This window comes from Haplochromis burtoni, unplaced genomic scaffold, assembly GCF_018398535.1.
Source record: "Haplochromis burtoni strain Fernald_Lab_line unplaced genomic scaffold, NCSU_Asbu1 Contig_72, whole genome shotgun sequence".
Classification (NCBI taxonomy): domain Eukaryota; kingdom Metazoa; phylum Chordata; class Actinopteri; order Cichliformes; family Cichlidae; genus Haplochromis; species Haplochromis burtoni.
Genome location: NW_024582433.1, coordinates 385713 through 410854, shown reverse-complemented (window position 1 = coordinate 410854; position 25142 = coordinate 385713). Strand labels below are relative to the sequence as shown.

General features: G+C 40.0%; 2 protein-coding genes across 3 annotated transcripts; both read left to right on the top strand.

Annotated features, from left to right (window-relative positions):
* The first annotated feature begins 1311 nt into the window (after positions 1-1311).
* arvcfa (ARVCF delta catenin family member a) lies at positions 1312-21711 on the top strand. Of its 2 annotated transcripts, XM_005941569.3 has the most exons (16): positions 1312-1716; positions 8119-8295; positions 8913-9529; positions 10875-11353; positions 11426-11609; positions 11709-11826; positions 13396-13561; positions 14354-14371; positions 14498-14569; positions 15383-15510; positions 16818-16968; positions 17054-17246; positions 17518-17629; positions 17960-18047; positions 19040-19119; positions 20777-21711. In XM_005941569.3, the coding sequence occupies exons 1-16, from the start codon at positions 1696-1698 to the stop codon at positions 20867-20869; spliced, it is 2697 nt and encodes an 898-aa protein (XP_005941631.1). In that variant the 5' UTR covers positions 1312-1695; the 3' UTR covers positions 20870-21711. The 2 variants fall into 2 exon arrangements, with proteins under 2 accessions (XP_005941631.1, XP_014195299.1); XM_014339813.2 differs by lacking the exon at positions 14498-14569 and having other exon boundaries at positions 1313-1716.
* Positions 21712-21872: 161 nt separating this feature from the next.
* On the top strand, positions 21873-25065 carry LOC102312570 (bone morphogenetic protein 10-like). The gene is made up of 2 exons (XM_014339808.2): positions 21873-23679; positions 23927-25065. Exons 1-2 carry the CDS (start codon positions 23352-23354, stop codon positions 24973-24975), a joined length of 1377 nt encoding a protein of 458 aa, XP_014195294.2. The 5' UTR covers positions 21873-23351; the 3' UTR covers positions 24976-25065.
* The last annotated feature ends 77 nt before the right edge of the window (positions 25066-25142 follow it).

Genomic DNA, 25142 nt, shown 5'->3' with positions numbered 1-25142 from the left:
TATAACAAAATATTTACAAAAATGAAAAAGATATAACAAAATATTTACAAATATGAGAGGGATATATGTATGTACGTGTATATATATATATATTAGTTGGGATGTTGCTGATTTTCTTTTGCATTTTTTTTTTAATTTCATGAAAATGTTGTATTAAGCATAATCTGTTGATCTCTGAGACATAAGAACGAAGGCTCCTCTGGAAGAGCCACATGAGTGATTTCAGTAGATACTCCACTGATGTGTATATTTTAAATGAAATTGCACACGACAGGTTTTTCACTAACAAAGGATTACGTGAAATGACAACGAGGCAAGGATGATTGCCTTACTGTTAAAAGAAACACACTTCAAAGATGCAGATGTGTTAGATTAGAGAAGGACAAGCTGTAGACTGTGAAAGACTATGCAATATGAAAGATCAATGATAGCGAGGGGTTCTCTTAAATCAATAAGACAGACAGCTGGAGAGCACTGGTCTGTGGATGATAGCAAATCATTTTTTATGTGAATTACTGCTGTCTCAGTACAAGTGGTCTGGTGGAAAATTGGAAGATGTCCTGGACTGCTTTTTTTTTTTTCATCTGAGAAAGTAAGTAAGACAGAGGACTTTATCATGATCTAGTCGAGTGGTGGATTATACCTCAGATCAGCTGTGATATTCACAAAGGACATCTGCAATGAGTAACTCAAAATTTTATGGCGATGACACCTAAAAAAAAGGTGCAGCATTTACCTCACCTGCTGTTTTAGTGTGCTTTTTCTTTTTTTTTGTGGGGGGGGGGCGCATATAAACTAAATGATAATGAATTGAGCAGGTAAAGAATGGGGTGGCTTTGCTGGCAGACAGTGATAGGCTGTGAAAAGGGGCTTGATTTGTTTGTTACACTTTTCTGAGCTAATCTTTTAGTTCACTAATCACGGAGCCTGTTCCTCTGTCCAGTGCTGCATGCAGTGTTTAGCCATGCTACCATCCCTCCACTGCTCAAATCCCCCTTGTTCCTTGTTATGCTGCACATGGGTGACATAGTACTGAACTAGTGCGGGCTGCTCTGCTCCAGCTGCATCAGCTTGTGAGCCCACAGGGGATGGTGTGTAGCTGCATGTGTGTGCATAATACACACTTGTAAGTGTGAGTGCATGTGTGTACACGTGTTTCCTTGGACCAGAGCTGGCAGAAAATATTGGGGAGAGCACAGGGATTGTGGGGCTCTGCACTTACCTAAGCTCGGCATCACACAGTTGATTCAGCACCTCGCTAATAGCACACACATTAACTGCAGTACAGATCAGAGGAGGAGTGCAGTAATGAGAGAGAGCCCCGTGTTCATTCTCGCTCAGAGCATGTGTGCGTGCATTTGTGTGTGTGTGTGAGAGAGAGAGAGCGCATGCGAGGGAACGTCTGTGTTGAGCAAATGTGTGCATGGTGCGTCTAGTGTGTGTTTGTGAGAGAAAGAGTAATAGAGGCAGAGAGAGGGAGAGCGGGAGGGAGAGAGGGGGAGAGAGAGAGAGAGAGAGAGAGAGAGCGCGGACGTGTGTTAGTGCAAGCAGGGAGGAAGGATGGCTGCTCATGTCTGAACTGCCTCAGATGCTGAAAGAGAGTCAAGGCAATATTCAGCAGAGGCAGAGAAACACAAGTCTCACTGGGGGACGCATCTTGTTCATCATTTGTGGGGAAGCAGAAAAGGTTTGGCAATGCCTGCTGAAGTGAAAGAGGTAAGTGTGTGTGGTGGAATGGCTCTATTTGCTCTGTACCCTCCCTCTTTTTTTTTTTTTTGCCCATCAGTTTTTTTTCTTCCTGCAGAGAGAAAACTGTAGCAATCCACAGCTTTGCATTCTGCCTCTGTCATGATGAATGAAAGAGGCATCAGTAGCTTCACCTCCTTACCTCTCGCTGCTGGTCGGTGCGGTCTCCTTGCGTGCATGGGGACATGACGCTAAGGTCTTCATCAAGTGTGCGCATGCTTGTGAGTGTGCTCGTGTGAACATGCATGCTTTTTTTTTGTTGTTGTAGGCAATATCATGAGGAGGATCATATCTGATTGCATTAAGAGGAAAGGTTGTTCCTCTTGAGGGGTGTGGGGGGGTGGCGGGGGGGGGGGGGGGGGGAGTGATGCTGCACACACTCTGCTAAGTGCATTGCCATGATGTACTGTATCAGTGAGACATTAAATCTGACCATGCAGCATTTAACTATTTGAGGATCAGCCTGTGATCAGGAGTGAAATCTGGCTTCTGATGGAAATGTTGAGGAAGAATTTCCTCTCCCCATTTTTTTCACTCTGGATTGTCATTTTGAATCAGCATTTCTTTCAAACAGAGAAGCGTGGCTACATCAAGCTTAAACATGATGCATTGCATAATGGCCCTTCTGCAGGAAACTAGCCACAAATAAGAGGAGTTTATTAAAGCGTCTGCCATTTCAGTGCAATTATTCTGCACATTTGCGCTTAAGCATCACTGATTCAACAGATAGTAGAGGGCAGATGAGTTGTGACAAAGTTGTGACTAATGTCTTCTGACATCAGCAGGCTGATGTCATGTTTTATTATCCCGTGGCAGCATTACTGTTTCAATCCTCCGTTCGGATAAAGACAAGCTGTCTGTTTAAGCAAATTTATACCTCAGTTTGATCACTCCTAAATGACTTTGACCCTCACATGTAAATGCAATCAAGAATGCCCGTTGTTCTTTTTTTGAAATAGACCTGAGACCAGATTGAATCATGGCTTGTGTCTGTCATGCCCTTGAGCTGGTCACCAAAATCTGAACTTAGTCAGCATTAGATCAGCCTCTTCCTCCCAAAATAAAACCCTGAGTGCTGCTGCTGCTGCTGGCCTCGATTCTGAGAGTTGATGGGAACAAGATTCTAATCATGTCATTCTGTCCCTGCACCACTGCACCTAACATCTATATACTATAACTCGTTTTTTCCCCCTTTAAATCTCAGTCGGATTCAGAATCATCATCTTGACCTATTTGGCTCTGCGAGCATACTTAGTGATGGTGCAGTGAGTTATTTAAATGAGCTTTGACTCACAGGGGCCTGGCCTTCCCTGGAGCTTGAATCAGACAGAGACAGCACACAGGCCACTGTCCAGCCTATTAACATCCTGCAAATCCTTAATCAAGCCTTCTGTAGAGGACAGTAGTACCCCTTCTGTCTTTTGGCCAGGCCTTCATTTAATGCTGCCTAACAATATCCAATCAGCCTCCCCCAGAGGTGTTCAGGCTAGGATCATCCCCTCGCTGCCAGTTTCTCCTGGGTGACCCTTTCATCTCCACTCCCCACTGACACATTTTGCACATGGATATGAGGGGCTCTTGTGAGGTGAGGTGTTTGAAAGCGAATCAGGCTCTCTTTCGCCCTCTCCACACATTCAGTTAGCTGCTCACTGCAGCCTGATTTAATGCAGTGGGTTTTAGTTCTCGCCTCTTGTTCAGTTTAATGCCGCAGCCTCAGAAAGAGGAAAGCTTGGGGAGATTTAACAGTTTATTTTGTTTTATCTCAGTATATTGTGCATGTGCCGTTGAGTGATCACGGGGAAAATTGATTTCGATTAGTCGGAGGACTTGTTGAGGATGGTTCACTGATGATGCAGTTGAATGATTTTCTTCATTATAAAAGATTTTAATTGTACTCTACTGTTTTGATTGGGCGCTTTCATTATTGCCTGTATAATTTTAACTCTTCACTCAGAGGGTCTTGAAGACTCAAGGATGTACATTAGCCATTTATTACAATGAGCAGAGCCGTTAATCAAATTTCTGCAGACACATACTGAAATAAATGTGAAGTTTAAAGTCAGCTGAAAATGTGTTTACAGTCAAAAAGTTCCTCCAGTTATTTCTCAGACCAAGATGTTCAATAATTAATCCACTCTGCTTAATGAAACCAGTTTTGTTAAATTGGAGAGGAAATTTAACTTCTGCCTGAAATAAACAAGATTAAATTATGGAAATATCCACATTTTGTACCAGAGCAGTAGCACAGCTCAGGGCTCAGAGATGCTAAACCACGTTTCACCGATTTGTTTTAAGTAATTAACTGTCTGAGACTCGTACAGTGCCATTACAGTGTCGCTCTGCTCAGAGTTTTGCTAATGGGCCATTTCAAGAAATTCTTACTTAACACATTGTGAATAAGGTAGATACAGTTTTTAACAACACAGAGGAACCAGTATTACCTGCATGATGTTTCAGCCAGTGGAGCTGATCTGATGCATACTTAATTCTGGGGAACTCAGCATTATCCCATCCACTTCAGTTTGCAAGCACCGAAGATGGGGCAGTAATAAATATACAGTGCTGTAAAAAAGCATTTTGCCCCCTTCCTCATTTTCTGATTTATTTATTTGCTGCATATTTGTCACACTTACAAGATTCAGAATATCATAGAAAAAATAGTTAAGAATACATTTAGTCTAATTAACATTAGACTAAAATAACTTTAGTAAGCTCTTGAACTGATGGCTGGTGATTCTCCTTCAGGATTTCCTGGTAGAGAGAAAAATTCATGGGTCCATCAATTATAGCATATTATCCAGATCCTGAAGCACCAACACAGCCCTAGACCATCACACATGTATATTATTTTTAATATTTTCAAATCAGTCTTGGGGATCATCAAGATGTTTTTTGGAAAATTTGGGACAAACCTTTGTGATCTTTTTGGTCAGCAGTGGTTTCTCCTTGAAACTCTTCCATGGATCCCACTTTTCCTCAGTCTCTTTCTTATTGCTGAATCATTAACTCTGAACTTAGCCAATGTGAGTGAGGCCTAGATGTTATTCTGGGTTCTTCTGTGACCTCCTGGATGAGCTGTCCTGGAGTCATTTTGGTAGGCTGGCCACTCCTAGAAAAGTTCATAACTTGTTTTTTCCATTTTTTTGATTATGGCTTTGATTAGGTGGTTCAGGAAGTCCCAAAGCCTTAGAAATGGCTTTGCAACGCTTTCTAGACTGATAGATGTCACGACTTTGTTTCCTAGCGGCTCTTTGGTTTCTTTAGATTGTGTTTCCCCAGGTTATCTTTGTCTAATAATAAAAATAGTCTGATGATCTGAAACATTTGAGTGTGACTAGTATGCGAAAAACTAAGAAATCAAGGGCAAATACTTTTTCACAGCACTCTATCTTTGCTTAGTCTTTGAAAGCTTCCTTGTAAAATGACTGTCAAATATATATTTTTTTAATATTGAAAGATAATTTAGCTCCCTGAAGTCATAATTTTTTAAGTTTTCACAAGTGCCGAGAAAGTTGGCTGATAACTTTATCAGTTTAAATAAGGGGAGTAGTTTCTCAATTTTAATGGGAATTGAGTGTGAAAGTTCAGGAATTGCCTATTACAGCTAAAACAAATGGAAGAACACTCCAGTGCACATAAGTAAGAAAGCAATTATGCATATATCCAGGGATTCTAGATATTTTTGATTAGATTACAAGATGGCAGAAACAAGCCAACTGATTCTGTATTGTGCACTCTAGTATGCATATAAGGCTTCCTTTTAGGGTTCCTTATTATGTCGCTACGTTTCTTTTACTTTCTCTCTCTCTCTCTCTCTTTTGTGCATGATGGGCATGATCATGGACAGAACTGCCCTGAACCAGCTTGAGTCATTGTTTTCCCAGTGGACATTTTGCCCAATTAGATTACAGTTCACAAAAAAGCTCATACACAGAGAGATTGTTGTGTTTTCTTTACTCCAGACTTATATTATTATTATTTATATTAGTCTAATTTAAAAAGTGAGTATATTTTTCATCAGGAATTCACAGTTTGTGTTTTGAATTACATAAATTACATGATAATTGAAAGGAGATGAGCTCTCAGCACTGACTCTGCTCACAACCCAACATTAAGTGCAGCTTCCTTATTATGTGCAATTGCTTTAATGACACAGTATGCTATCATAATGTTGTTTACTAAATTGCAATGTCCCTTTTAATGTATTGTAAGAATTATGTACATTAGAGCATGGACAGCAATATATTTCTCAATTTTAGGCAGTTGGATTTAATTATATACTATCAAATATGTATATGTAAACATATCCTATATATTCTTATGCATACGGTTGTATTTTGGTCAGACGTCTACACACTGTCGTCATGGGCATGAGTGTCATGATAATTTGGGGTGTTAAATGATATCTTCAAGTTGTTCCTTTTCCAGGGTGGAATGACAGCACATATCTTTAATCACTTTACAATACAAGAATAGGCTGCACAAGTGCACAAGGTTCTAAGTCTTTTAAATGGACAAGGCCAGGGCTTATTAAATTCTCATTAGTGATCATGATTTTCACGAGTGAGTTTCTCTTTGCCAGCATAAAAATGATTTGTTTGATAGCTCTCACTGGACTGACCAATAATCAGAACAATGAGAAATCCCAAGGAACTCAGTGAAGATCTAAGATGAAAAACTGGAGATTTATGCAAGTTAGGAAGGAGCCATTTCTAAAAAACTGCTTATTCCAAGATCGTCAGTGCAGACAATTGTACTTAAAACATTTGGATGTGTCACCACTTTCCCAAGGTCTGGAAGAAGACCCATCTAAGGAAATTGGTTAGATGTTCAGGAATAGCCAAGACTCAAGTGAAGTTTTATGGTCAAGAGACAATGGATGAGCTATTTGACAAGACGTATATTTGGAGGAGTACAGATGAAGCTTTCAAACCTAAAAACACGATACTAGCTGACAAGCAAGGTGGTGAGAGCCTTATACTGTTGGACAGTTTTGATCCCAGTGGACTAGGACTATCTCCAAATTCTTCAACTTCACCTTAAACCAACAGCTAGATAGCTAAAAGCACTTTAGTTTGGTGTTCCAGCAGGAAACGATCCTCCCAAAAAACAGGCTTTGGAATAGATAGAGCAGGTTAGCATAAAGCTCTGGAATAGCCTTGTCAAAGTCTTGACCTCAACCTGTCATAAGGAGTGTGAAGGTGGAGAAAGCAGACTTCGAGGACTTAACTAAAACAAAGTGGAGCTTTTATTGGGGCTGAGGCAGGAAATTCACATGGCTAGAGTCCAGATATTAGAATAATGATGTGGAGGACACACAACAGTATGACACGACAAGGAACTAAGGAAAACTGAGGGCTTACATACACACACACAAGGTAATTAGGGAGAGAAGACACAGATGGGAAAAAGAGGACACAGGTGAACAGAATCAGGTGGTACAGCAATATAAAGATAAGACAGGAAATGCACAAACAAGATAACATTGAAAACACTGGGTCCTAGGCCCAGGGACCCAACCACAGTACTAAACACCAAGTGATTAAAGATGGAGAGCTGACAAAAAGACATAGGAAAGACATGATAATTAGAACTCAAGAACCAAAATATAACCTTCCAAAAAAACAAACAAACTATAAACTCCAGCACATAATCCAAAACAACATTACAAGAACATAGCAAATCATAAATATGGAAATTCTTAAAAAAGGACCAAGAATTACAAACTCAAACCCTAACTTGAAACTACAAAAATGTATGGACTACGCTTGAAAGCTGGACCAAACAATTTAAATGAATTCTAACACAATTCTGCCAAGAAGAGAGTGATCAAATATCCACCTAGAACGATCCCAGAAGCTTGTCGTTAGCTGCCAAAAGCATCTGGTTGAAGTGCAACTTATTAAGGACAATTTGAGCCAGTATGTATGATTTTAACCTTGATGGATTCCACAGAAACTTCTGCACTTAATTCTTGTTTTTTTAGCATGACATTTGTCTATGATGAGTATATTTAAGCTTTTGACCACAACTATATATAAAGATAGAATGCGCTATAGTTAGTATAGTGACAAAGCAAAATGATGGGCAATTGTTTAAAATTTCATAAAACAGCCACTGCCTGGCTCCCCACCATCATCTGCTCAGCTGTGTTGATACACTGCTGCATGTGCTGCTGGACAAACTGTTTCACAAAACCTATTCTAAATTACTTTTTCTGAATAATGTTATGTATTTTTTCCCCATTTTTCATATTAATCAATGCATTTCCTAGTAACGCTGACTAATTGATTGGGTCGGGTTGTACACAATACACACCATTAATGTGATCACTGACAAAGCTTTATGTGGTTCTTTTTTAAAATTATTTAGGAGCAGAGTGCAGAGGGGCCTCCTCCACTGTCTTTGTCCCAGGAAGCCAAAGAAGGAGCTCTGGATAACCCATCAGCCAGTGACGAACTGGACACGCCCACTTCCATTGCCTCTGTGATGACCTCGACCAATGAAAGCTCCACAGAAACCGACACCCCACAGCAGACAGACACTGAGGTTAATGACTTTAAGGTCACACTTTGCCACCACCTGGTAACTTAATGCACCTTGTTAATGTAGATTTTGATTGATTGGCAAGTCCACAGACTTAAAAGGTGTATTAATCATTGGTCATAGAATTGAATATGGTTAGTTTAATTTGACAATAAGTTATCGTACACTGTACAATCCAAGAGTTAAAGTAAAAATCAATTTACTACACCAGACAATTAAATTTCCAGCAATTGACTCTGCTTCCAAACAGTGGCTGGGCCTCAACTTCTTTTGCTGGATTCCAATCTGAACTCATTTTCAAATAAGGGGAATTCATTATCCTTTGGCAGAAACAAAGAAGTCATTATTTACTGTAGGCTCACTAAGCCAGGGATGTGCTAAAAAGATGATGATTGATCATCACTATAAGAAATGGGATATGCCGTAGAGTTAAAAACAAAATGATTAACACACTGCAGGTAACAGAAACAATTTTGTGCAACTGTAGTACATCCAGACCAAATACCTCCCGATGTCACTGTAAACATCAATTTTCTGGGATTAAAAGGAAAGAGAGAAAAGTGGGAAGATTAACACAGATTTTGAAAAGACTGGGATAACAGCCGCGTCTATCTTTGTAGGAGTCCAAGGCAGTGGAACAAGAGGGTGAAAAGGCCACGAGTGAGACCCAAGAATCTACAGAGATACAGCAGGAGAACCTGCAGACATCAGCCTCACCTGATCTCACATCACCATCAGTGGTTCGAGATGACGCTACCACTGAACAACCTACTCCTGAAACAAGCACTCAGCCCTCTGAGGCTGTTACACCAACCACAACAACCATCAGCACTACCATGGCACCCCCACAACCCCAGCTGATAGTGCAGCCTTCTGAGCCTCAGTCAGCTAACCCAGACAGTCAGAGCGCAGTGTACGCCCTACCTGATGCCTACAGAGGTATCGGTGGTGACTTATGTGCAGGATATGGAAGCCTGTCCCGAATTAACCTCCATGGCTACTGGTCCGCCAAAAACTTCCAGTCAGGGGCTCACTACACCTTACCCTTCCTCAGAGACAGCTACGCCTCTGCAGGCCTGAGCAGCCAGCCAGAACAGGACGGCCACAGTGAACGGGGAGAAAACCCTGTGGATATGAAGACCAACCACCCACCTCTAAATTACCCAACACTGGGGGGAATCCACCAGTTTAGGCCAATCACCACCATGGAGCTTCTCAGGGAGCCCTCGAGAACCAGGTAGGTAATGATACATTAGATGACATGTTACGGATCCCACAGTGTGTTTCTATTTTTGCATTGTGGCCTACAGACGGGGACAAATACAGATCAGTCCTTATGTAGATAATTTGAGGGGAGAATTTGTAATTTGTAATATGTTCGTGTTGGTTTGTCAGTCAGTCTCTACAGTGTAGAGTCTACACTATAGAGGTGAAGATTTAACAGGACATTCTTAAGTGAAGCAGTTGAGCGGGTTTGGTGTGGAGTGAGTTTATTTAGGGTAATTTATGTGTGTGTTTTGAGGAGGGGCTAGTCGAAGGCGAAGGAGCAGTTTGGTTTATTGAAATATCAAGGTCTCTGGTAACGAGTTCACCTTTTACAAATGGCCTCTACAAACTGAAGCTAATCTGAAAAGCCAGTTGACCTTTGACATTCATAGCAAGCATATATCCACACTACAACTGATTAGTTTTTCTAGCATGATTAAAGCAAAAGGTTATTGACACGTTTTCTAGAAAAATTCCTGACAATTTCCGAAAAAATATTATAAATCTCACAACCTAACATTTTAAATATGTACATCTAATCTTTTATCAATGATAATACTATATACTAAATTATTTACCTGCACAAACATCCAGATTCTGTCTTTGCTCCAGTCTCGAGTCAGCCTGGATAATAGAAAGACAGATGGACAGCAGTTAAGTAGCAGCTGGTATCAATCGGTGATGGCAGCCTGCTGCAAAATTGATAAATAAGGAGGTTTCACCTGTTATTGGCTGCCAGAAGCTTTTCCTTCGCTCGCGCAGACAGACAGAACTGTTTACCAAAGATACAACACTTGTAAATTTACTGAAGCTCAATCTATTAGACACAGTGATTGTAATGTGAATCTGCTTAATTAAGGCTGTTGAATTTTAAAGAATACAATAGTTTTTGGGAAATGGTTCACTTTCTTGTTGAGAATATGCAGACGAAAGATGGCACCTCACATACAGTACTATGAGTCTGAAGCTATGTGATTGTTAGCATAGCTAAGCATAAATTCTGTATGCAGGAGCAAAGAGATAACCTGGCTTTTGTTCAAAGGTGAAAAAAAAAAAGCTAAAGTTTTAAATTTGTGACCACTACACAATCAAAAGGCACAAGCAAATTTAGGCACATTGTTTATTAAGCTACAGAGGAAGAGGTAAGCAGCTACTGGCTAATTTTGGTACTGGTACTAGCTAAAAAAACGCTTATTAATCATCTCCACTTTTAGCAAGGAAGTAAACACATGTTCCAGATGACTTGATAAATGAGATGTATTTTTTATCAATCCTGATACACACATGAATGTGTGTGTGTAAATCTGTCTCTATAGAAGTGGCTACGACGACGCCTTCATGGCACAGCTGGAGGGGAACCTGAATCCTTTCTTTCAGGCCATGTGTCGAGCGCAGACCCTGCAGTTACCCCACAAACGAAGCAGCATGGTCAGCCTGGACAGTATCCGAAGAGACCCGCGTTGGAGAGATCCCAACCTGCATGAGGTGATCTCCATGCTCAGCCACCCAATGGACCCAGTCAAGTCCAACGCAGCAGCCTATCTGCAGCACCTGTGTTATGAGAATGACCGAATAAAGCAAGAGGTCCGCCACCTGAATGGAGTGCCAATTCTGGTGGGACTATTAGACCATCCTAAGGCAGAAGTCCACCGCAAGGCCTGCGGTGCACTGCGCAACATATCTTTCGGGAAAGACCACAATAATAAGATGGCCATCAAGAACTGTGATGGAATCCAAGCTTTAGTTAGGCTGTTGAGGAAGACCAGCAGCATGGAGGTCAAAGAGTTAGTGACAGGTATTGCTGATTGTTTTTAAAGCTACTTCTTCAACTTTATTCTTTATTCATAATTGTATTCTATCACTGCAGGCACCCTGTGGAACCTCTCATCACACGAGCCACTAAAGATGATGGTAATCAACCACGGACTTCAAACACTGACTGATGAAATCATCATCCCACACTCAGGCTGGAAGAGAGACTTAGTAGACCCCTCGAAACTGCAGAGCGCCGAGTGGACCACAGTCTTCAAGAACACCTCTGGGTGTCTGAGGTAACCCTGCCGGCCGTTGTGGAACATATGACAAACAGCCGGTAAAAGCTCACTTGTGATGGAGTTTGTGCAGCTTTGCAAACAAAGTTGTTTCTGCAGGAACGTCAGCTCAGATGGGGCCGAGGCTCGACAGAGACTGAGAGAGTGTGAGGGGTTGGTGGCTGCGCTCCTTCATGCCCTTCAGTCAGCTGTTGTCAACAAGGACACAGACAATAAGGTCGCTGCAGTCACTACTCTTATTTCAAGTTTAAGAATAAATAAAAATCGAAATGTAGCTTCTAATGATGACAATTATTTCTCAAAGCTGCAGAGAAATGTAACCATGCTTAAAATTGTGACATCATAACTGGTGATGCTGGTGACTCCTAATATACAACAGTGTAGCTGCATATTTGTGACATTATCACTGACTGCATGTTTATACACCATATAGTTTTTTACCTTAATAACCCCTATAGCTACTTACACCTCTACTATACAGTCATATACATTTTTATCAACCACTGTTTATCAACCCTTTAACAAAGTAGTGAGGTACTTATAATTGTGAATCCAAACAGGTCTGTGGGAGTCACTTGATGGAATGATTAATTGCTTGTATCGCTCTTGGGATGAAAAGATGTACTGGACATGCCCAACAAACGTGCCCGACAGATGAACTTCAGTAACTCTTCAACACTACGAGTCATGCTCCAAACTTATTTAAAATGGCCTTTAGTATTGTTGCAATTCATTTTACCCAGCTGACCTGTCAGTGCTTGGGCCAGTTTGGTAAACTTCACATATACTCCACCATTTGGACACAGAACCTAAACGTCTCAGCCATGTACCCAAGAAATGTAACTAAATATTGAACTATTTTTTCCACAGCTCTCCCAATCTTTGTACAGTTGTACAGCCGCATAATTTTGACTTTTAAATTCTATGCCCTTTTCCTTTTAAAATGACTTTTCATGACTTTTAGCAGTAGAATAAACATAGCTATCTATAGTGTTCATTTATAAAATATTTATCTACTACTTGACTATTACAGTTAGTAAAGTATTTTGAGTTATTTTGAACCTGCACAGCACAACAAGTACACCATGGGTATAAATACCCCTCTTTATGAAATGCCCATAAAACTTAACAAGGGGGATTTCAAGTGCTGCTCTAAACAACAGTTTGTAGAAATTCCACTTAGGGAAAACTGTTTATGTTGCTCTCAGTTTGTTTGTTTCAGTGTCAGTGGACAGGTGATGGATGGGGTATATCGGGATGTATTGCTCCGGGCCACAGATTTTTTTTTCTCTGATCCTGCTATTGGGAGACCGGAGCATAAAATCTTTAAACCCCGGTCATATTGGCTTATTACTTGAGCTCATTGTTTATTAGTGTCTGTCTTTCTAATTAAACCCGTGTTTAGTCTCTCTTACTGTTTAAGTGGAAGTTCTGCTTTTATTATTATTTTTTAAATGTTCTGTCTTTTAGAGTTTAGGGATGGTTTGTGAGTATATTTATTGAAGTACTTTAACTATAAAGTACTTGAAATAGAAAATCCACTGAAAGTCAAGTTGCTTTAGTCTCAAATTTAAGTTAATATTGGAAACAGCACCAGATTCAGACGGTTATTAAACGTCATCAAATCTAGGTATGGATGAGGTTCTTCAAAGCTCTTGAGATTTTCTCAAAATTCTCCTTTTTATACGGAGACTCTAATCTAATGTCTCTGATGTGGTATTTAAAGAATTATTTTTCTATACATCCTTTTTTAAACTGCAATCTTTCATCACTGCTCTTCACGTAGTCGGTGGAGAACTGCGTCTGCATCCTTCGGAACCTGTCCTATCACGTTCACAAAGAAATACCAGGAGCGGAGCGATTTCAGGAGCCCCACGGAAATCATCTCATGAGATCCATCGGGCATCCAAAGAAAAATGAAACGGACTGTTTTTCAGGAAAAAGACCCAAAGGTTGGTAAGATACATCATAGCATGTGTGACTCAAAACTAGGACTCTATATGCTGTATACAAGGTGAAAATGTCTAAAACATATCCGCAGTAATTTTATGAGGGATGGACAGTTTACTATCAAAATGTTTATTCTCTTCTTCCTCCCTTTTCAGTGCTTGGCACACATTTTCTGTACTAATATTCAGCAGGATACATTTTGTTTGTTTACACTTTACAGCTGTAATCTCTGACCAGATCGTTCGTTTTGCCTTTTTTGCTGTTAGGCCTCACATTTCTTTATTATCCCTTTATGCCTCTCAGAGTCTGAATATTTCATATTCCTGCAGACGGAGGAGCTGATGATAGATTTTATTTTTTGGCTGGAATGCAAGGTTCAGAAATTGGAAAACGCCTAGATATGTTTTGTTACATCAGTTATGCAATTTTTGCACCATGCCACTGATGCAACAATAAGGACAGCAAAGGCTGGACCATTATTTTTAACATTATATACCTAAATAAAAATTAGACATGTTGCTGAGAATTAATAGGCTGCAGCAATCTGTGGAGAAGGAAACAACTTAATGGGGAACCATTAGGGTTTGAGTTAACAGTGATTTAAAGTTTTATGGTTCTCAGCAATGCTAAAGCTGACAAATACCCCTGTGAGCAAAACATTAGCCTGATGAGTTGCTCAGTGTCTCGCTACACGGAGGAGCCATGTGTTTTCTGCTGATGTGTCCGTTTTTGCGGCATAATTACATTGTTCTGACATTGTTCTTTCTTCTTTCCCTTCAAATCACATTAATCAGAAGAGTGGTTCAATCAAGGTCAGTCTGCTTATTCCTCCAGAATCTTTCCGTAGCGGTGATGTTGTGATACCATGATCAATTTGTTGACATTATCTCTGACTAAAAACCGGTGTTTGTGTGCATGTGTGTATCTGTGATGTGCAGGTTGGAAAAATGGATTTATGGACAGAAAATACAGTACATTGGATTTGCCAAAATGTACAGAGCTAATGAAAGGTATCCAATAATACAGTAATAAGCCTCACACTGCACTTTAAATACAACAAAAGTTGAGTACCTTTGCATCAGGCTTACTGTAAATAGCTGAAAGGTAACTGTATTGAGAAGGACTTCCACTGTCTATCATTATTATCAGTCATCAGTACCTGCTTTCTGCGTTACATTATTTGCTGTGCGAGCATGATTTTGGCATGGCCTCAAAGAGAATTCATTGAAATGCAAAGCCACACATCAGCACCTGCGCCACTTGTGGAAAATTTCATTACTAAAACAAAATAGCCCATCAACTCAAAGACTGAACATTTTATCTGGCGTTTGCTCAAAACACTGGATGACCCACATGTCTTTATGTGGTATTGTATAAGATAAAAAAAGAGAAAAGAACAGAAATCGCTATTGTACCGTATGCTTGAATACTGTATATGTGGATCTGGCTGTCATTAGGAAAGAGATCAGAGAACAGCTTATGCCTCCCACGCTGCAGTCTGTGAATGCAAATCAGAATGACAAGCATGTTATGGTTCAGGGTCAGCTTTATTATACTTGTCAGGCATCCAGCAGCCTCCGCTCCCCTGGCTTAGTACAGAAAAAAAAGTCTCTGCAGTAGGGAGTCAGCTGGAGTAGTAATTTTCTACCACACTCTTCCATTAAACAATATATATTTAGCCCCTGACCTACCAACCTGCTGACCTGAACTGACCTACATAGACAAATGTCTTAAACACAAACATATATTTGCAAACTGGTTTGGGATCTTCTTCTTCTTCTTTTTGTTTTTTAGAGTAATATTTCTCTGACTTTGTGTTCAAGGGTTGGAGCTGCTGTACCAGCCGGAGGTGGTGAGGCTTTACCTCTCTCTTCTCACCTGCAGTCACAACCACAACACCCTGGAGGCAGCTGCAGGAGCGCTGCAGAACCTCGCTGCGGGACACTGGGCTGTGAGTAGATAGAAGAGTTATCTCTTATACGCACAACTACCTGGGTTGCTGTTGTGAAGTGTTTAAACTTTAAATGAATGCAGTTTTAATGTGACACTTGCTTTGATTATACTCTCTATTGTTATAGAGAAGCTATAAAGAATATAGCTAAAGAAGAGCCTTAAAAAGGGGTGTTGAAGAGGTTGGCACTGTCGCTTCACAGCAAGACAGCTCTTGGTTCATATCCCAGCTGGAACCTTTCTGTGTGGAGTTTGCCCTCCATTGTGCATGCTCCAAAGACATGCATGTTAGGTTGATCTGTGTGCTGTGGATCTGGGTTAGATGAAGTACTGCGTGACTGTAATGCTTCAAACGTGACTTGCTGTCTGAAATGCTTTGAGTGGTCAGTAAGATTACAAAGTCACTAAATAAATGCACGTGTATTAGGAGAAGAGAAGAAGATGCTTAAAATAAAGTTCTATCCTAAAGAAATACCGTAAGTGAATTAAACTGGAGCGATCGATTTACCCTCTATTCCAATCACTGCAGCAATCACAATCAAAAGAGACAACCTCTTCAAGTCCTTCCTTGGGGATATGCGAAGCTTTCTTTTCTTGACTGGTTGGCTTTGTTTTTTCAGGCGACATCATTACGCAGCTTACTCTCTAGTCTGACCGTGTCATCGGCATCCAAAATAGCTTTTGCCGCTGTGTCCCCCCCCCAAGTGGGTCCATAGGTCTTCTAACTAATGTGCTTTGTAACATATAGTGCACCATGAATGTCACTACCATTTAAGAAGAAGGCCGCTCCAAAAATAAAATGACTTTTTTTTTTTTTTTTACAGCTAATCATGTCAAAAGAGAGCAGATAAAAGTGCATAATTGGATTTCTTATTCATTTATGTATTTATTTTTAGATTTTACCAGTGTAGTGGTTGGCACATTCGCCTAACCATGTTGATCCCAGCTGGAGATGCAAATCCCTTCAGGAAGGGCATCCAGTGTAAAACATTTGCCAAATCATGTATGTGGAGCTACCCGCTGTGGTGACCCCCTTGTGAAGGGAGCAGCCAAAGCTGTATTCTACCTTACAGTTTCAAAATTTATACACTTAAAAATCTGGTTAAACCCATTCAGTTTATACCAAGCATATTTTCCTTAATCAGTCATTATTTGAATAAACAAACATTTATTTTTTATATTTCAGTGGAATTTCACTGGAAAATATTGCTTCATGTTTATGAGGGCTAAGAATTAAGGCTGACCAAACAATCAAAAACCACGACGTCTTCCCTCTGCTATTTTTCATTTCTGTGTTTCCATCTGAAGTGGTCCAGCTATATCCGGGCGACAGTGAGAAAAGAGAAAGGTCTGCCTATTCTGGTCGAGCTCCTGCGCTCAGACGTGGACAAAGCTGTGCGAGCTGTGGCCATTGCTCTTCGCAACCTGGCTATGGACAGAAGAAACAAAGATTTAATAGGTACAGGTTTCTAACGCCTGTATACGTTTGGCTCTATTCGCATAGCCGAGCTAACATTTTCATCTTTGTCTGTCTCTGGTTGCAGGGAACTATGCTCTGAGGGACCTCGTCGGTAATCTGCCGTGTGGGCAGCAGCATCCAGCGAAGAATCTCGAGGGGGATACGGTGGTGTCCATACTGAACACGATTCACGAGATCATCACAGATAACCCAGAGAACGCGCGGCTGCTCATTCAGGGTCATGCTGTGCAGAAGCTGGTGGCCATCAATAAGTCAAGGTTAAAAACCGAATCTTATACATCTACACATTTTTAAATATATAAGCTTAAATAATAAAAAAAAGGCTGATCAACTAACATTTTTATAGATAGAACAGAAAAAAGATAGTATCATCGTAGTTTTATTGGCCGTAATATCTTCTTAGACTTCTGCCTCAGTGCATCGTCTCGCCATGTTCCAGTGCATTTAGAGTTTAATCATTGAGACGTTACTGTCTTAGAGATTTCCTCTGCTTTTTTTTATACAATATCTAATATGATCCGTTGTCAGCCAATCAGCGCGGGAGACAAAGGCAGCCTCCCATGTGCTTCAGACAATATGGGCCTACAAGGACTTGAGAAACACTCTGAACAAAGCTGGCTGGAACAAGAGCCACTTTAAGGTATCTGTGTTGATTTTGTGCCAATTTAAAACTTCAAGAAAAGATTGATTTTAACACAAGCATGATCATTCAGACCTTTTTACACATGGCAATGCATGCTGCCAAATAGTTATAAGGAAGAAACAAGAAGATCTGTGTGGAAAAAAAGGAAAGAAAGAAAGGTTGAGAGTGTATTTTTGGCCTTGATTTATATGCAGAAAAGCAGTGTTTATAGTAAGCTTTAAGCCACTTAGCAGAGGATTTCAGTGTCGTGCCACTTTATAAAATTAGAACATCACAAAAAGCAAACCATCTGTCATCCAGTAATGTTACGTTTGTCGTCTTTCAAAGCCCACAACTACCGGAGTGCCAAAAAAACCCAAGAGCGGAAAGCAAGGAAGTGATGACATCACTTTGCCTCTCATGGACAAAACTCAAGGTCAGAAAATTGCAGCGTGCATTCCTTCAGTGAATTTTTATTAAATCATCATCTAAATGAGAAAAGTGTCCTCTAGCTCTGGGAGTAAAAAAGCTGTCAAACACACTGAGGTTCTTCTCATGTCACGGACAAAGACATAACATTCGCAGTCCTGGACTACATTCTTCTTAAACACTGCCCCCAAACCAGTGATGTGCCGCCAAGGTTATCAGTGCACAGACTCGGCTTATTAGCCTGAACAGTCTCTCCTGGAGGCAGGACAGGCTCATGCATCACCAGTCACATTTGATTTCAGAAGGACACCCACTTTCCCACGTCAAGAGCGACCTCTAGCTTCCCCTTAAACAGGTTTACTCTCTTCTCTCTCAGGGCTGTTTTGCAAAACATAAACACCACTTAAATATCCTTTAGGGGTTGGTGAAGGGTGGAGGATTTTGGGCAATCTTCTCAGTGAATGATTGCATTTAAATGTTTTTCTCTGAGCTTTTTGGTTTTAAATGGCACAAAGCAAATTTGTAAGGTAAAAGTTACACACCTTGAATATAGTTTATCTTAATTGCTTATTAGTAAAAAAATCCTGTTGAGTGAAGATTGATGCATTTAAGATGGGATTTTTTAGATTAAGACTGCCACACACTGACTGAAAACGTGTCTGATTAATGGTTATAGATTTTTAGGCTACTCATAAACTCTTATTATCACATCATCATGTCTAAGTGTGCAATTATTTTCACTTTAGTGGCCCCCAAAATGTCTAAGGTGAGGTTAAATTCTAGTGTTTGTGTAATAGCCTTGTCCTTGTTACTACTGGGAGAGGCTCGAGCCCCTCAGTGACCCTGGAGTGGAATAAAATGGATAGATGGTGTTATTGTAATGCTCACAGCACCATAATGATTAAACGCTACAGCTGTCACTGGAGATGCAAAACGAAGCTGATCAGTATCAGTTTCAAGAAATGATACTATTGATATAATAGGATTTTTCTCTTGCAGATGTTTATTCAAGCTTGGAGCCAAATGATAGAATTGGAGATGGAAAGGCGCCCATTGTTGTGGAAAGAGACACTCTTCAGGTAATCCGGCTTTTTAACATTTAACACTGACTTTGCTTGGACCCTTCTGGTGCTAAATAGATGTAGTATTGTGCAGAAGTCTTGAGTAACCTGTTAATTTCATTATATTTTGCTTCCAAAGAGCCACAGGGGTCTTGAGCAATAGTTCTCTGGGCTTTCCGAAGGGCCTTCATAGTTTTTCTTTGGACATTGGCTGCTTTCTCACTCGTTTCTAGTCCAGTCCTTGTACCTGACCATTTTCACAAGGTTTTTATTTGGCCCTTCATCAGAAATGGTCTCTATGGAAGGATAACTGTCAGGATGCTTTTCTTAAGGAAGGGAAACAATGAAGTATTTCCCAACTACAGAAAAGTAGTGGGGGAAACAGAAACAGTTGCCTGAAAGTCAGTGGAAACAGAAGTTATAGAGTCTCAACTCTGAATTGGAAATTTCGGTTTCATCTAGCCAACACACTCGCAACGCAGTAAAAACACATACGTGCATAGAAAAACAACAACAATGACACCCTATCAGTCATGGATTGGCCACCCCAGAGCCCCGACATCAACGTTATTGAAGTTTGATCTATCTGACAGAGAACAGAACAAAAGGCAGCTAACATCCGAAGAAGAGCTTTAAATGATACTGGGCTGTGCATCTTTACAGGATAACAGTGCACAAAGCCTAAATGTTTAAGTTCTACTCATTTTAATGCTTTCATTTAATGCTTTTCTGATGCTTTAAAAAAAAAAAAGCATTATTAAAACCTTGCTCTGGATGCAGGTTCGGTTTTTCCATTTTTTGAGAACTATGTGAGTCCTGTAGTTACTAATCAGTTATTAAATAGCCCTGCTCTCATTCTCAGGGTAGCTGATGAAATGTTTAATAAAGCGAAAAAGAGAAGGATATATCATCATAGTTTGAAAAAAGACACGAAAATAAATTCAGGTTACTTGAGTCAGGTGCACACAGTCAGTTTTATTGTGATAAACTGTTTATGGAGATTACAGTAGGAACAATATATGACAACCAACCAGTTTACAGCACCTTACAGTAAATCTTGTATTCAACAGAGCACAGTGCAGTCATTTTTCTTTTACAGTAAGAAACTTTCACAAATGCACTTTGGACATTTTAGGAAGAATCTCATCAGGATAGTTTATATAGTTGTCCTTTCTCACATGTAACACACAGCTTCATGGACATTCATACTCCTTGAAATGCTGTTTGTGCTCAATCGGCCGTTTGCATAGACCATTCAGGAGGCTGACCACGTGACAATATAAAATATGTCTGCAGTAATTGCACATTGGCACACTCCAATATCACATTATTTTTTATTATTAGGTAGCTGACAGGTTAAAGACGTGCTAATGTTTGAGATCTCAGCGCCAGACATTTGCATTCTCGTGTGCACTTTCTGTCATGTGATGCCTGGAAGCCTTCTGGGCTGTGGGCTGGGCTACTTGTGTGAACGGTGCTTTATGCAGTCAGTGCACTGAAAAAAACAAAACAAACGGTTGCAGCTGAAAACTGACAAATATATCTGCCATTTTACTGTAATTTAACAGAGTAACTGCTACAGCATGTAGGATTAGCAGATTGAAACTTGGTTACAGAATTTTGTTTTGAAGGATTTCTTTCTTGTGGCTTGTTTTTCTCATGCAAATCGGCCTAGGCGATAAGTGAAAGAAAGCACTTCATCAGAGCTGGCAGGCCTGCTGTGGGCCTCATGGATAACAAACCTCCACCACTGGACTCCTGGGTGTAAACGTAACAGCACGGCCAATCAAACCAGTCAAATCCTGCAGAGACATTTTCCACTGAGGATACCTGGACTCGTGCCACCTGAACATTCTTGTACAGAGAAACAAACAGATCCACTTAAAAATGATTTCCTTTGTTTACATAATAATAAGATGTGCCAAACGCCTACATGTATCCTTGTTTATTTGCTGATAGATTTTATGGCTTTTCGGGATGCTATAGGTGTACTGGATTCCTGAAATTTACGAGGGATTAAGTATGACATATGAAATAGCCCAAATATGCAAACTGCGGTGAATCATAACTCCAAAGAATATGACATGTGCAATTTGTATTTTAATCCTTAGCTACAGTATACTTCTTGTTTCTCAAGCTATTCAGTTCTAAAATAATGTGGATTTGATGTCGTTCACATCAGTAGGTTTTGGGGTTACAATAGATTCTGATCTAAGTTCATTTCCGAACTATTTTTGTTAAGTGTTTGAGACATGTAGGATTAAGGCTATCACTGACCTAACCATCAAAAATATACTTGGAATTTTGTTTTTCTCGATTAATCTGAGTAGACTGTATGGCTATTTGCCAATCTCTGTGTCTCTATTCCATTTGTTTCATGAGAGGAAAAATGGGATTGTACATGTGTAACAAAGGACTGTTAATATTCTAAATTTAGGCATTTATATTGTAATGTTTATTGTAATACTCATGTTATTAATTAAAAGTTATTTATGTGTATTAGCAAAGAGCAGTAAGCGATCCTACATTCAATACAACTCTGCTTTGCAGTGTTCCTTTTTGCATTGCGATGTTGAATGAAAATGAAAATAAATTACGTGCATAATTTCTCATTTCTGCTTTTCTTTTTATTTTCCAGACTGAAGTTTATGCCGTGTTCTGTTTTATCAGTGTGCACCTGTTAGATTAAACACCTCCCACTAGTCAGACAGATTTTTTCCCCGAATGCTTAAACAGTGATTATTGAAGCCGTCTTTCTGAAAGCATTCACACTATGACACTAATTTGTTTACCAAGCATGCCGAAACTGAATGCTCATTGTCTGCTTTGCACTCAGTTTGCAATTTTGCGACACTCTTTTCTGCAGAACTTTGAACACAGCAGCACTCCAGGCGACGCTTATAATCTGCCTCAAGATATCATTACATATGATGGGAATGACATTTGGCTTTGGTTTTCCTTGAGGAAAGCTAGGAGAATAATTTAAGCAAAAAAAGAGTGCCTATAGTTTCAAAGATAGTGTCAAAGACATCAAAGATTATTTAAACAAGCCCATTAATAGCTATATTAGACAGGTAACAGATGAAAGTAATATATAATATAGACATTAGTCTTTAAAATATCTCATAAACCAGCCTACATACAAACAGTATTTTGAATTTTTTCACATGTGTTCCGGAGCAGGGCTAATTCACAAAACTACTCCGCTGTGGATACAAAAATCAAATAAAACCATGCACAAAAAGGATTATGATTTCATCACCCTTGTAAAAATGTTTAATCTTATTTAAAAGGGCAAATCAAAATTGAGACATTTTGTGAAGATTGCAAACCATAAAATGCTGATACTTTTTATTTAATATTAATAACAATAATCAAATTTATATATAGGTGCCTTTCACCACACTCAAGGACACCTTACAAGGACTTAAAGAACAAAATCACAGCACAGATAAAATAACAGTAGGAAGACACAATAAAAATAACTGTCAATACATCAGTCAATTTGTAATCTATTACCTGCATTTAGTGGGTCACAGTCATGTTGAGATCAGTCTCAACATCAGGCAGGAAGTGGGGATAAAAACTCTCAAAGGCAAAAACTGAAGTCATTTCCAGTATATTTTATTTTTAATTCGTTTTGCAAGTGCAGTCAAAGTCAAATTCAACTTTTCTCTTAATTCTGCAATACGTACAGAATGTATGACGAATTGAAATGTTTCACGCAACCCAGGGGGTAAAGCTTGAATAAATAAATACAAGACATCTATGATATTATAATAAGTATCAAGTATAAATATGGGTTGCGTCAGTTATATGAAAGCCTATGTGCTATATGTAAAATTCAATTTGTGGTTAAAAAATATGGAAAACCACCCAAATCACACGGAAGATTATTTGATTTCAAAATGGAACATTCTGCTCTGATTTTACAACTTTTTTTTTGCCTAAATTCACTGCATGTAAATGAGAATATCAGTGGACTAAATGTCATAAGATCCTTGTGCAGAGAGAGAGGGCAGCCCATGCTTTAGCGATCTCCAAACATGCACAGCACATTGGTCAGCACAGCCCTGCCCTCAGAACCTAACCACCAGATCAACAAGGGCAAAGCTGTTTTCCCTTTGTCCCCAACTGCAACCTGTTGGCCTTTAACAGAGAAACCTCTGGAACAAGGTGTTTTCTCCAAAGGCTCTCATCTTCCTTTCTGATGTCTACTCTTTGGAATTAAGCATTTCCTCCATTCAGCCATGATCACTTCACTTTTCTCCAACCTTGGGTTTATCTACTTGCTTCTGGTGATCATTCATCTGAGCTTGAGCAGTCCTATCAACCCCGCTGAGAACCATCACAGGGCATCACTTGGTAGTGTTGTGGTTGATAATCCACTGGTTGATGCACAGGACTTTCTAAGCCAGTTTCTGTCTACGCTGAACCTCACAAAGCTGAGGCCCCAGACCCGGCAAATTGCTGCTCACAAAGAGCCGCCAGAGTACATGCTTGAGCTGTACAACCGATTTGCTAATGACCGGACTGCTGTGCCATCAGCCAACATTGTGCGCAGCTTCAATAATGAAGGTACAAGCTTCTAAATATTACCACTTACATTTTTTCTTTCCTCACACTCTTGTCACGTTTAATGTTGTGTTCAGGAATTTAAATTATTCAACAGTTTTGACTTATGGAGGGGAAAGTGATGTACTGTAAATGCTAATTATCATTGTTTTATTTCATCCTGACAATTTATGAGTGAGAGTGCCTTAAGTCTGATCACGCACATTCATACAAAAAGTTTGAAGCACGCTTTTTCATCCTTTAATTTCAGATTCATCCCCCTACGGTATAACACCCAGGGGTATAAGGATATATCCCTTGCTGTTTAATATCTCCTTGCCTCACCACGAACGAATAACATTAGCTGAACTTCGACTTTTCACTTTGGTCTGGAAGGCCCAAAGACCATCTGCTGGCTTTGATTGCAAGGTGACAATCTACAAAATACATGAGGGAGTTGTTTGGACTAAAGAGGTGGGGAAAGAAGGAAGAAGGAGGGGTAAAGAGGAGGTGTTGGAGATGAAGGATCTGGAGGAACTGGTGACAAAGCATATCCATGCAAAAGATAATAGCTGGGTGTCATTTGAACTGACGCATGTGGTTACACTCTGGCGGAAGTCAGGGTGTGCAACTCACAGACTCGAGGTTCATCTTGCATGTATGGGGTCAGAGGATGAAGGGGCCACACAAGAGGCCACAGAGGAGGCAGAAACCTTGGTGGACATTGACAGGAGCTTGGACGGGAAACAAAATACAATAATGATTGTGTTCTCAGATGATCAGAGCAGAGACCGCAAACAGGACAAACAAGAGCTCATCCAAATGATTAACCACGAGAATGACCTTCCTGAGAACATGGGCAGGGGCCAAGAACCCTTCTGGGAGCATGTTAATCACAAGAACAGCCATGCTAAACAGGACGAGCTAAACCAGCAGTCTCTCATGCGACCGCAGTCCAACCTTATCTATGACGCACCTCCTCGAATCCGTCGCAATGTTAAGAGCGAGTCATGCAAAAGAACACCTCTCTTTGTGGATTTTAAAGACATTGGCTGGGATTCATGGATCATCCAACCTCTGGGCTACGAAGCGTACAAGTGCAATGGCGTATGCAACCCGCCTATGACTTCTGAGGTCTCCCCCACCAAACATGCCATAGTGCAGACGCTGCTGAGTATAAAGAATCCAGATAGAGCACCGCGTGCCTGCTGTGTACCCACAAAGTTAGAGCCAATCTCACTACTTTATCACGATAATGGTGCGATTACTTTCAACCACAAGTATGAAGGAATGGTGGTGGCAGAGTGTGGCTGCAGATAGTCCTCAGAGTATTACTTATTACTAAGACTGTGTTGTGATGGATCTAAAAGTCATCATCTTAGAAACATCTCTCTATCTATCTATCTATCTATCTATCTATCTATCTATCTATCTATCTATCTATCTATCTATCTATCTATCTATCTATCTATCTATCTATCTATCTA